This window comes from Phalaenopsis equestris, unplaced genomic scaffold, assembly GCF_001263595.1.
Source record: "Phalaenopsis equestris unplaced genomic scaffold, ASM126359v1 Scaffold000703, whole genome shotgun sequence".
Lineage (NCBI taxonomy): Eukaryota > Viridiplantae > Streptophyta > Magnoliopsida > Asparagales > Orchidaceae > Phalaenopsis > Phalaenopsis equestris.
The window spans coordinates 238,524-252,777 of NW_018165143.1; the positions used below are offsets into that span (position 1 = coordinate 238,524).

The window sequence follows — 14,254 nt, forward strand, 5'->3', positions numbered from 1 at the left end:
CGTGATATTATTATATATTAAATCACATGCGATTTACTCGCGCGCGGCGTCGTAACAAAATGGGTGTCCTCTCTAGGCAAAATCGATGCTCCAGACGCGCCGGTGCAGTCAGTTTTGTCATCCGGGGTCGCTCGGACGATGTCGTTGACAATCGGGTCAAAAAACACGTCAAAATTCAAATTCCACAAAATTTCGACCCGCTATCGATCGTCTCAAAAAGTTTATTTGAGTCTTAAACAGGTAACAGTTCAAGCAATGTGAATTGTGGCGATCAGGCGTGTCGACTCTCCGAATTGCGAAGTTTGTGCGCGCGGGAGTGTGAATTGTGCAGAAGGCCACCATAAATCTTAAAAGGCGCTATAGAAATCCCTTTTGAGTTTCCTCATGTTGGTTTCATCATTCTAAGTGCTAGAAGTCGATACCACACACGCGAAACCACAAAAGAGTACAGAAGTGTGTTGAATTTCTAAAACGAGACAGGTCCCATTTCTAAGGTTCTAAGATAGTCAAAGGGAGATCCCTAATGCTAGATCCTAAATCCTAAGAGGAGGACTAGACCTCACCAAAAATGAGGTCAACACTACTACTGTACAACCATGTTGTGCAGCGTAAGTCCTAACCCGTCTTTGATTTCGAGGTTGTCGTGTGACATGACGTAAACCCTCTTATTTCTGCGGGCTATTTGCATAATCGAGTATTATGTAAATGTAAGTCTCAAATAATAAAATCGGCAGGATTGAACAATTGAATAACATTATCTCTAAAAATGCAGCCACACAGTAGGATAATTTGGGAAGTCACTGGGAATTCTCTTCAGGATCTGTGACATCCCCTACCTGTTCCTTCATTTGGACTTCTGAAAAAACTGTTCATATCTGAGCCACTCTCATTTGTCTTTCCATGTCCTACCATGAAAGCCTAATTTTTGAAATCTTGAAAACTAATACCTATGATCATTATCGAGAGTTTTCTCAATGACCCCGGTCATTTGAGATATAATTATCTATAGGGGCTTGTCTTTATAGTGAACTTGGAACCTAGGTAAAACAAATCTTATTTAATCTTTGTATTAGATAGGAGAACTTTTCGGTCATACATAAAAGGTTCGCAGTCCAAACAGATGTCACAAATCTCTTAGTTTGCAGGCTTGAGTCTATCGCCGAGGTCTACACTTATCTTTCGGGAGGGTGTAGTATTCGCGGTATCAGGCACGATTATGCAAACTATCAGACTAATGAGATCCATTTGGTCTCATTTTTCAAAAATTAAAACATACTACTTTTAAAACTCAAACTATATATCTTTTATACTTAAATTAAATCTCAAAAATTATTTTCATATACCATATTTTCATAATTAATCAATCGAAAAAAAGTTGACCGACAGTCGGTTGAAGTTAACTGCAAAAGAAAGAAGTATTCTAATAGAGTTAATTTTAGCAACAGGAGCAAAAGTCTCTTGGTAATCAATACCATGAGTTTGAGCAAATTATTTTGCTATTAGTCTCGTTTTGTATCTCTCCACACTTCCATCAGCTTTAAACTTTACCGTGAACACCCATTTGCACCCAACCGTCTTTTTGTCTTTAGGTAGATCAATGACTGTCCAAGTGTTATTTCTTTTAAGAGCATTTATTTCTTCTATCACAGTCAATTTCAAACTCGGTTCCCCTAATGCTTCCTGAACAGTTCTTGGAACAAGTATATTAGAAATCCAAGGCACAAATGCTCTATGATTTTTTGATAGTTTTTCATATGATAAGTATTGTGTGATAGAATGTTTCGTGCTTGTTCGGATTCCTTTTCTGAAAGCAATTGGAAGATCAAGTTCAGAATGAGTGAAAGAAGAGAGAAGGTTACTCTGAGATGTAAGGTCATTATTCGGCAAAGGTGATTGAACATCTGCTGAGGGAATAATTGGGCTGCAGTAACTTTATGGAATTTCTTCCTAGTATAAACCTGCATCTCATGTTGAGGATTATGATTGTTGGAAGTACTTCTCCCCCTGTCTCTGATAAGGTAACATCCGGCAAAATAGGATTAGTAGTGCTGACCCTAATTTCCAAATCAGAATTAGTTAAAGAAATGAGTAAAGTTTCCCAAAAATTATTTTGCTTCAATTAAGTTCTCCCTCTGAAGAAAATTATTTTGAAAAAACGGGTGATCCACAACAAACTTGACATCCACGCTCTCAAAAAAATTCTTTTTTACAGGATTAAAACATTTGTACCCACGTTTACTGGAAGCATACCCAATAAAAATATATTTTTCAGAGAGCGAAACACATTTGAGACATGCACATAGCAAACACATCTAAAGACTTTTAAAGGAAGATTAGCTGCTATTTTAAATGTGGAAAAATAATTTTTTAAGACTTGTAAAGGTGTTTTAAATTTCAAAACTCGAGTTGGCACTCTGTTTATTAAATAACAGAAGGTGAGGAGTGCATTACCCCAAAGATATTTAGGAACATTCATGGAAAACATAAGTGTACTGGTAACTTCGAGTAAATGTCTATTTTTTCTTTCAGCAATATCATTTTGTTGTGGTGTGTCACAACAAGTGGATTAATGCAGAATACATTTTTCCAAAATAAATGTTCTCAAATATTTGTTGAAATACAGTCATTTATTCGTTCTTAGAATGTCAATTTTTGTTTAAAATTGATTTTCAATCATATGAAAAAAATCTTTAAATCGTTGTTCAACTCTAGATTTTTTTTTCCAATAAATACACCCAGCAAACTCGTGTGTGATCATCAATAAATGTTACAAACCATTTTTTTTTCCAGAAAGTGTGTTAACTTTGGATGGGCCCCAAACATCACTATGCACTAAATAAAATGGTTTTGAAATAGAATATGGTTTTATTGGAAACGAGACACGATGACTTTTAGATAAATTACACGCTTCACAATGAAATTTTGAACAATCAATACTTTTAAATAGTTTAGGAAATAAAAATTTGAGATATGGAAAGCTAGGATACCCTAATCTTTTATGTCATAACATAATTTGATCATAGTCAAAGCTTAAACTTGTACTACCTAATCCATGAGTTGTTTTATTCGCAGAATCAGTTTCATCATAGCAGTACAACCCATTTATTTCTCTAGCAGTTCCAATCATCTTCCCCGAGTTCCGGTTTTAAAAAACACAATTGGAAGGAGAGAAAAAAATGGAATAATCAGAATGTTTAGGCAATTTGCAAACATAAAGAAGATTACATGTAAATTTTGGAACATATAAAAAAGATTTCAAAGAGATTTTTCCTTAAATTTTAACATTTCTTTTTTCTACAATAGGTGAAAAACTGTCATCAGTAATTCTGATTTTTTCGGAACCGGAACATGAATAATATGAATCAAATAATTGAGAACAGCTTGTCATATGATCAAAGGTTTCTCCGGTTTCTGAATCAATGATCCAAGGAGTGGTACTTCCTAGAAAAACCAAAGGATTACTACCTGCTTTTGTTATAGAACCGATAGGTGCATTAGATGATGAGCAAGATTTCAGCCGTTTAAGAAGATGACTTAATTGTTGTTTAATAAGTAGAGATGACTCAGTTTCATTTGTGGTAGGGGTGCTATGTTCACCAGCCTTTTTTCCCTTACCATTAGGAGGTTTATCATGCAATTTCCAGCATTTTTCGCGAGTATGACGTGGTTTTCCACAGTAGTCATAGTACAGGTTGTTTTTGTCTTTTACACGCTGGTTGTGAGAAGTTTTCATGTTTACTTGAGCTTCAGAAATGGCCAACGCTGATCCTTCCACGGACTCGGTTGAGCCTGCAGTTTTTTTTCCCCAACATCACATGTCTCTGACTCTTTTCTCACCTTATCTCCGCAAAAATTTCACCAATTGGAGGCAGGGGATTTCTTCCAATTATTTTGACACGGACCTCATCATATTCAACAGTTACACTTGCAAGAAATTTGAAGATTCGGTCAGTATCATCTATCTTCTTATATTGGTTCTCGTCATCGTTTGATTTCCATTCATGATCGTTGAATAAGTCCAGATCTTGCCTAATTCGCTTAAAAGAATTGAAATATTTTGTCACAGAATTCTCACCTTGGCAAATTTTCCCAAGTTGTAGGGTCAATTCATACATTTGGGAATGATTTTCAAGATCAGAGTATATTTCTGAAATATTATCCCATAATTCCTAAGTTGTAGAGTAACACAAATAATTTGCACTTATCTCTTCAGTCATAGAATTGACCAACCATGTCATTACCATTGAGTTTTCAGCATCCCAAATGACGTAAGTTATGTCTTTCACGTCAGACTGTTTAGTATCACCTATGATATATCCAATATTTCCTCTTCCTCGGAGATACATGCGAACAGATTGTGACCATCGAAGAAAATTATCACCATTTAGTCAAGTTGTAGTGATCTGAATGGGATGATTTTCAGATGTATTTCTCTGAGGTTCAGACTGAGAAGGCTGAAGAGGCTGCTTTGTCCTAGACGTGACTTCAGACATTTTAGATAATCCCGAGATTCTTCCGCCGAATCACAATATTACCACCTTCGGAGAATTGAATAGCTGCCTTCGCGTTTTCCAATATCGCGCTCTCCAGGCGAACAGATCAAGCGTCGAATAGTTCAAGATCGAGCGGCGAGCGGTACAAACGAAGCAGATGACTTTCGTGAGACGGGATCAAGCGTTGAACAGTTCCAAGATCGAGCGTTGAATAGTTTCAAGATCACACTCTCCAGAATCGAGCGTCGAACAGTTCGCGAGACGGGATCGAGCGGTGAGGTACAGAGGATCGCTTAGGTTCGAGCGTCAAACAGTTCGCGAGACAGGATCGAGCAGCGAGGCATAGAGGATTGCTTAGGATCGAACAACTCCTAAATATTCAACCACGCTCTGATACCATAAAAACTGTGGAAAAATATTAGAGGGCTTATTATTATTGATGCAAAGAGGGTTATAAATGTCCATTATAGGACTTACAGGTAAGGAAAGCAATAAAAACAAAATACAGTAGGCAAGGAAAGAAATAATAACAAATATAAGAGACAGCTAATCTTCTCTAATTAAGAAATAAATAAATAGAGATTCCTATGATCTCCCATATAATTTATAACCCTCTAAATATAGAGTTATAACAAATATGAAATATAATCATCATTATTTACGGGATCTTTCAAAATAATTTTCTTATTTTGAGCTAAAACGAGCCGAACTATAATAAATAAAAGCTTATTCTTGTTCAACACATTTATAATTCAATCTTAAAAATTTATTCGTATTCGGCTTACTTAACGAATAATTTGAACATTGGTTACTCAACGAATTGAACGCAAGTTGTCCGCGAAGAACGAGATTTTTTGACAGCCCTAGTTGCGGTAGAAGAGGCAAAAATAAAGAGATTTGTTAAGTTTGAACTTTAATTTTATTGATTATGTGGGCTAAAATTTAATCTTTAATTTTCAAGATTAGTGGTTACCGCATTCCTAATTCTAGGTTGCCAAAGTATCTTAAATGGAGGCTTCCATAAAATCTACAAAGAAAACTAGAGAAGTATTTAATAGTGGTTAATAATTAATGTTAAAGGATGAATAATTCCCTATATAAACCAATATAATTCTCAATTGTATAGTCTCCACAAGGAGAAGCAATAAAGAGAGGAGAAGAACAGAGAAAAAATAGTTGTTATCCAAGAAGAGTCCTTCAAGTGCTTGCAAGTTGAAAGTGATGTTCTTCAAATTGTTATAGAAAAAAAAAATGTCTCTCTCACTTTGAAATAGGTGACCACTATCTCTCAAATAAACAAAATGAGATCTCTATCATATCACTAATTTTATATGATTTAAAATTCTTCATATATATATTTTTAAAACTTATTGAATTATTTGATCTTTATGTAGTTATGGGTGTAGACATAAGCCAAACCAGAAGAACTTTGGTTTTATTTTCTTTTTTATTCTCAATCTCTCGTTTACAACTATTTTCTAATTTACCCATACTTACCCTTCAGTTATGGGCACTTTCATGCTGATAAAATTTGCTTGGTGAACTTTTGAATTCAAATGGCCTACAGTCTTACCTGATTTGCTGACTTGTATTCCAAATTAGCTCAATGCAGAAATAAATATTTTTTAAAATTTGCCAACACTCCCCATTGAATCAAGGAATAGATATTTAACATTCTTAACTTGCTCAGCATACCTATGAAAGCTCTTTTGTTTGGGATTATTTAAGGACATCAACTTGCTCTGAGGTAGTACGAACAAAAGATAGTTTTATCCCACCCCTTCAATCTATTTATTTTTATATAAGGGATCAATTTTTACATGCTTTATGATGTCATATTGAAAGAGATTATTTACACTATTGACTGGGTATGAGTTGTCACTACATAGGGTTCTAGGAGATGTATTATGCATTTGTAAATCCTCCACCAATCTTTCTAGCTAAGTAACTTTGCAAGCTCCTTCATACAATGACACAAAACTCTTCTTTAACACTACTTCTAAACACCAGTGTTTGTCCTTTACTTCTCCAAATGACACAATATCCCACTACAATTTTGTGCAAAAAAAATTGAGGTAGAATTGTTATCCTCACTTTCAGCCCAATCCACATCAGCATATCCTTCTATGTTCTCTTTTGTATTTTGTGAAACATCAAAGATCTACTGGTTTGCTAAAAAAGCAATGCAGTGTAAAAAAAAATCTACTGTAATTTAAATGCAGTGCATTAGAAATACTTTAGAGCAATTTAGTTACGGGTAAAAGAAATCCAGGAGTTCACATTTTCTTGTTTGGTATGAAGAAAAATAAAATCAAAATAAAACACAGTTGATGTCTAGTGGCCAATGGCAGGAGATAGGCAGATAACCAGCAGGTGAACTGCCTTTGATGGGCAATAGCCTGGTGCTGGCGTCTAGCTGACAGCCGAAAGGCCTATACTAGCAGTGGTGGCAAGCTGCAGCAGTGCAAGCGTTCGACCATGCGAATGAAAGGTGCCAGTTTAGCAGTTGTTGGTGACTACAGGCGACGAAGACAATGGCGGACCGACAAAAAACTGGGTGGTAGCGGCAATGGCTCTCATCAACAAACAACAGTCAGAGGGCAAATACTGCCCGAAAGTACAGTAGATGGTCTTGGTGGCTACAACAATTGCGCCATTCGTCACAATTTGCAATGTATTTGAAAAGCACCCAAATCTAACAAATTTCAAATATCCTCAAAATGAACTACCAGTTGCATTTGAAATATATTGTAGTTTACACTGAATTTCTTTTTCAGTCAACTAAACAGCCAAATTTTCAAAACCCTTGCATTTCAGATGCAGTATACTCATTTTTCAGCCAACCAAACAGCCCTAAGCCTCTTTTCAAATTCATTTAAGGAGTTTCAATAAATCATTTATAAAATTCAAATGCTTTTAAGTGTGGGAATGAATAGACTAACTTACCACACTTATTATATATGGAATATTTGGTCAATTTTGTGATAGATAAATGAGCCTTCCTACCAATTGCCGATATAATTCTTTATCAATAATTGATTCATCATCATTTCCATTTTCTTACAATCTTTTTCTAGTGGAGAAACCAAAAATTGACATCCTAATTATCTTGCATTTTTAAGCATATCAAGAGCATATTTTTTTGGGGGGGAAATACCATTTGTTATTACTAGCAAATCCCATTCCACGAAAATATTTATTTCTCAAATCCTTCATCCCAAATTCCTACTTGAACTTCTCTTTTCATTTGTTGATCTTATATATTATCATAACATCATCAACATATATAATTAGATAGACATGTTACCCTAAACTCCAAATTTCAAGAAACATATATGATCAACCTTATTTGTATCCTACTTATGGTAGAGCTGTATCTAGTGAACCAAGCTCGTGTTTATTATTTTAAATAGAGGAATTTGTTCGACTTACAAACTTTTTTTTTTGTTGAATGAATTTCAAAAGAATCTTAATTTGCATTTCATGTTTTCAATTCAACAGGTATTTTTTACTGTTGAATACTAAAGTGTCTTCTCGTGAACACGTCCCGAGAGTTAGAGATGAGAGTGAGAGATAGAGTCGAGAGCGAGAGAATGTTGTCTTTCATTTAAGTCATGACCACCTACTTATAAGGGTCTCAAAATACAGTTACTTAAAAAGGAGGAAACAGTTATTATAACCGCCCAAATAACAGAATCGACGTGTCTGTCAAAAGAAAATTACATTATAATACAGAAAATACAAAGTGTGTCGATCATCGGGTGTTTTGGGTTCGATCGGCTACGTCGATCGACCATATATATTAGATTGGTTTCTTTGAGGGATCGACTATCGATCGATCAAAATCGTCCAGTCATTCGGTTGATGGTCAATTGATGAATGATCAGTGGGTTGATTTTGCCATGTGGTCGACAGACCGCTTGACGAGTTTACCGCGCTTTTGCACGGGACTTCACTATCCTGATACTCCCTCGTAGTCGCTCAATCCATTGAGATTTGTGTTGGCATTTTTGCTGTACACATTTACAGCAACTTAAGTAAGCTCCCTACTTAGGCTTGCAAGTAAAGATAATAAGCTCTGAATACTATTCAACTTTGAAACTGGAGCAAATGTTTACTTGTACCTATCCATAATTTTTAGTGAAAACAAGGGCTACTAACATGCTTTGTATCCATCAATTTCATTACTAAGTGTACATTTCATATAAAACGCCGACTTTCTTGTTTTAGAGAATTAATAACATCCCAGGTAACATCTTTCTTAAGAGTACTCATTTCTCCAAAGATGTCCTTCCATTTTAGTATATGCAGTGCCTCGTACAAATTTCTAAGTATTGCAATTTCATTGATCTTAGTAGTAAAAGCCCTAAATTGTAGAGATAGTTTAAAATACATAATATAATTTGATATAGTATAGGGCAAAATTTGTTACCCCTTCCTTAAATTTAAAAGGTACATCAATTACAGTTCTTTCATCCAAACCGGCCTTCAAGGTTGATGAATGATCTTATTATTCGACTCAGTCCCCATGAATTCAAAATAATAGGTTAATATATGATGGGCCCCTTGGACTAGTAATAATTCTAAACATAAGCTACCAACGCAGTCGTCAGCCAGGCACTCGTATGAAACAAACTCTTCTGTAAAAGTTGTTGATTCAGGAATCCTAGGGACTAATAAAAAAATTTAAAAAAAAAATAAAAAAAATAAAACTGATCAATCACAACTTTCAAGCTTTTTGTTAATTTAAATTCCAAATTTGGATGTCCAGTAATTCTAAACATCGGCCAACACTCCATCAGTCACACCTCTGGAACAAACACTTCCTTATAAATTGCTGATTCAAGAATCCTATGAATTAAAAAAATGGATCAATCAGAAATACTCCTTTCTTCATCTGCAGTCTTCAGGAGCTGAAAAACAAATAATTGGCGCAACCATACCAGGAAATAAAGAAAACAGCCATCTTTTGCTCGATAAGTCCAAACAGCAAAACAACAGAGCACCACTCAGACCACAAAAAAATAAATAAGTAAATAATCATTCGCATAGAACCACAACACCACACCAACGCCTAAAATAAGCTCAAATTTTCATTGAAAAAAATCAATCGCCGGAAACTAAAACTTCTCACGGATGTTCTCCATGCAACGAAGTCTACAGCAATTTCATAGTTTTAAAGTGAAAGGCCAAACAAGCAGAAGCCAAGGAAAATACTGCCAAACATATTATCCAAGAAAAGGCTTTGAATCAGAAACACAGCCAAAGCTTTCAACCTTCCTAAACCTTCCACAACAGAAGCTTTAAATAACACATTCTCAAAATAGCAAGATAAATTTAGATCTAATACCTGTCCCACTTTGGAGCTGTGTTTAAAATAAAGTGAAGCTTTTGGAAACAGTCATCCTGTGCTTCACATTTGCTCCCAGGGAAAACATCTTTGATCCAAGAAAAAATCCCAGGTTTTACATCTGATTTTAGTCCCACCCATTTGTCAAAAGAAACAACCTCCGGCTGAAAAGCAATAGAATAAGCTGGCCTGGTGAATGTAAGAAGTTCTCAGAATAATTTTCATTGAATTGACGCCAAAATACAAAATTACAAAATGAAAAACATGTATTATGTAGCCCAATGCTTTCTATGAGGAGAAGAAGGGTGGGTGAAATATAAAAGATTTTGTGATAAAATATATTGCTTGTATTCTATTATAGTATTTTCCATATTACAAAGTAATTACAAATATGACAAAAAGAAACATGAGTAGAGAGTAGAAGGCATAGATTTTAAGAGCAAAATAAGTATAGTTAATAAGGAAAAAATAGTTTCAATCAAACACCCTTTGATTTAAATCCTGAAGAATCAAACTGACAGTCTACTTCGTTAATTTTTAGCTTAACTGGTGAAAATTACAGACTTGTTCTAGCTAGCTTTACCTGCACTCTGGATTTGGGAGAATAACTTTGGCACTCAAACACCCTTTGGGTAAAGATACTCCCCGTAGCTCCAAATAAGACTGAAGAACTTCAACTTGCCTTGCAGTTTCTAAAACCTAGCATTAGAGGCACATTAAAAATCAACTCTTACCAACACCAAGAAATAACAATATTTCAAAAGCAATTAGTAGGGAATCAATAAGTGTGCAAACATCCATTATGGCTGAGTAAGTATTAAATAAAGTTAAGCAATGTTATTTTGGAAAAAGAAAACATGAGGTAGGTTTGAACTTTTGAGATCACAATAAGAGAAAAACCACAAAGAGTATAAATCAACAAAAACTCGGAAACCACGAAGCAGATAAATTAGCAAAATCAAGACAGGAATCAAACCCAACAAAAAAGGGTGAACCAACATTTATACATTACTAACTGAAACCTGTTAATCTGGACTCTTTATTTTGCTTGAAAAAAACCATAATAAATATCCAAACTATTCTGGAGTTCTAACTGGAGTTCTAACAAAAATCTATCGAAATGAGTTCAACTTCATGCGGAAAAGAAGCAATGTTTGAACATGGAAACCTCACCGGATCAGGAAAAGTTTCGGGCTTATGTTTCTTGTCTTTAGTGCAAACCCAGTCTCCACCATCTCCGACCAACACAAAACCCGAGAAGTTCCTAACAGCAACCACCATCACTTCCCTGAGACAGAAATATTATTTCACCGATTATGCTTGAGATAAAAAATAAAGGGGGGCTTTACAGAACCAAGAAGCCCTAACCTCTTCGTAACCAGAACAACGTCGATGTGCTGCCTAGAACTGGTCTCCGGATCGGGAATCCTAAGTCCGACATACGCTTTACCACCATAAATCTTCTCAAGCCTAAGTGAAACGAGTCGATTCAAGAGGTAAACTTCACAATCAGGCGAAAATAACAGCGTAAATAGCGTTCAAGAACCTGCTGGCGACGGCGAAGTAGAGGTTGGAGCTGCCGGCGTCAAAGTCGGGGACTTCAACCTCGCCAAGCAAGAATCGCCGGAAAATCTTGTATACAACAATCCCACAGAGAATTTCGACCCACATGATGGTTATACTGTACCGATGAATTGATTTCTCTGAAGCCTGTAATAAGGCTCACGCTGTGCTCTGGCCGCGCGAAGAAGCTTTGTGGCGAAGGAAGAAGAAGCCGACCCGCGCGAAGAAGCTTTGTGGCGAAGGAAGAAGAAGAAGCCGAATTGTGTTGGCTCGGACCCGTTCGTGCGTTGCGTAAATAATATATTTAAAATTTATGTAATTTACAAACTTAATTATAAAATTGTTACAATTATTTAAAAACTATATATAATTTTCTTCTATCATGTTAATATTTAATATTGTTAATATAATTTTTAATTGCTTTATTACAATAAATATTTGAATGAGAATTATAATTTACTTTCATAAGATATAAATTTATTTGTAAGTTAATTTATAATTGTAGGATTGAGCTCAAACTCAAATTTGATCTCAAATCCAATTAATGAAGCTAATCTTGGCGTCAACCACAAAATGGTGAAAATATGATTCCAGTCTGTTTGGCATCTTCCCTCCCCCATGGTGCATCAATCACAAAGGTGTTTCATAGCCATTTTAGAACGAGACAACTCCACCGCTTCGAACCTACCGCCCGTGTTCCGCCTGTGGAAAATAGAAATATCCAAAATAGCCTCCGCCGCCTCTGTGGCCACCATTTCCACCGCGGGAGAAGCTCCTGTGCTGCCCAAAGCTCCCGGTTTGGCTTGATTTCACTCACACAACACGAAAAAGCATCCCATCGCACATACTTCAATAATTTTATCCTCATTTTTCACCTTGAACTTCTCATTGTGCCTAGCTAACGAGAAATTTATTGAAGCAGGGGTTATTATGCATGTAGCTCTACTTTACGTACATAAATTTTTTCCTTCTTGAAAAATTATTACGTACGTTCATAGTACGAAGAACTGCGTACGGTGAACCAACAAAAGTGTATGTCAGTGGGCCCGAATTTTAATTTTTTTAAAAAAAAAATTCTCATTGAACAGCGGACACAACCGCAAGTCCGCACAGAATAATGGCTCAAACTTCAGGGGTATATTAACTTTTTATTTTAGCTCATAGTGTTGAAAAGCATGTAGAAAAGTTTGTATTCAATGAGGATTATATTTAATCATCCACAACTTACCTTTAAACAAACGCCCTAAAATGATAAAGCACTCTCAAACAAGGCCGTTGTAAACTATCCCAAATTGCCCATATCCAACTTGTTGCGTGATTGATCGTATCTAGCTCCATGCAGCTTGAGCAACCCAAGAACTTTGAGCGAATCGAATCATGCAAACGACAAAATCTCCTCCATGAGAAAGCACTCCTCTAATAGAGAAATATTAAATGTAAATTACATAAATTATTGTGTGATTATAGTACATAGTAATATTAGTGATGGAACCGATGGCACCTCTTGATCTTGAATTTGAGATCTTACATGTAATATATAATATGGCATGCTTATAATTGAAATATATATTGATGATGGGTCCAAGAGTAAGCTTGACTCAAAACTTTTTAGGTGCACCTTTATTGAATATGATACAGATAAATTTGGTATCGGGTTCTCAGACAATCAAAATAAAATATTCACAAAGAAGATGAATTTTTCATTAAATGAAATGGAGATGTATAAGAATATGATCAGAAGAGGGGACCTTAATTTGATATTGATGCTTCCAATCTCAAGATTCAAATTTGATAAAACTATATATTTTTGGTGATGCATCAATAATTATGTCTATCATACTCACATGCAAATTTCTCTTGTTTTAAAATAACTTCATATTTTTTACTCAAATTGATCTCAAAATCAAAACTAATTTGAGTCAAATCAGCAGGATCAACTAAAAGTTACTTCATATCCAGTCCACTCGAAATCACCTGTATTTAATTTTAAATATTAATATATCATTAATACTTAATATTACGCACTTTTGTATTCTAACGTCCTTATATTATATTATTTTGTATCTCGCATCAAAATTTGGCTGAGAAAAAATTCGAAATCGCTAGAGATCTTTTAAACTTATACTAAACTTAAAATCAACTCAAAATAAAATTAAAATTTCAATTCGTTCCAACAAACACAGCAGTTTAGTAGCACCGTTTACTTGCCTTAGAAGTTCTGACCAAGTCAGCTCTCAATCACTCGTGGACTAAGTATAAACTCTACAGAATATGTATGATATATTTTTTTTCTTAATTAATTAAGTGAGATCAAGTCTTCCTCCATACACTTTTAAGCTACGGAAGGCTATATAAGCCCCCAAAGAAAGAAGCTGATGTAGCTAAGCTTTCCAAAACCTCTTAAAAGAGAAAAAACATGTTTCATCATATTATGGAGCTTTCCTCCATATTTGAAACCGAGTCTTTTGGTGTTTTCTGTCTCTGCAATTTCATCGTTGCTCTTCTTCTACTGCCCAATTTTGGCCGTGGAACAGCAGCTTCGAGAGACGACGGTGAACTGAAAGAGACAGCCTGCAATGTCGATGATGATGAGGAAACTGAGAAGCATGAGAAGGAAATTATGGACCAAGATGAAATTGAGGTCATTATCGGCGACTTTAAGAAAGAAGACAGAGTGGAGGAAGACGAAGAAGAGGAGGTTGGGGAGCAATTGAGGAGGAGGGCGGAGGAATTCATACAAAGAATGGTCGAAGTTTGGAAGGAAGAGAAGCAAGTTCAGAGATCCCAATTTGTAACTAATTCATCATGAGTTTTTCCTTTTTCTTTTCATAAGTAGCAGAATGCCTCG

The 14,254-nt window shown here is 35.4% G+C and overlaps 1 protein-coding gene across 2 annotated transcripts in view; it reads right to left on the reverse strand.

The window, feature by feature from the left end:
* Positions 1 to 11,616, reverse strand: part of LOC110030348 — a 53,260-nt gene extending 41,644 nt beyond the window's left edge. For both annotated transcript variants that reach the window (XM_020733020.1, XM_020733019.1), the window contains exons 1-5: positions 11,390 to 11,616; positions 11,212 to 11,313; positions 11,017 to 11,131; positions 10,427 to 10,542; positions 9,844 to 10,032 (exon numbers count right to left, since the gene is read on the reverse strand). In XM_020733020.1, coding sequence (XP_020588679.1) covers positions 9,844 to 10,032; positions 10,427 to 10,542; positions 11,017 to 11,131; positions 11,212 to 11,313; positions 11,390 to 11,514 — 647 coding nt within the window. In that variant the 5' untranslated portion in view covers positions 11,515 to 11,616. The remainder of the gene's footprint in view (positions 1 to 9,843; positions 10,033 to 10,426; positions 10,543 to 11,016; positions 11,132 to 11,211; positions 11,314 to 11,389) is intronic.
* Positions 11,617 to 14,254: the final 2,638 nt, after the last annotated feature.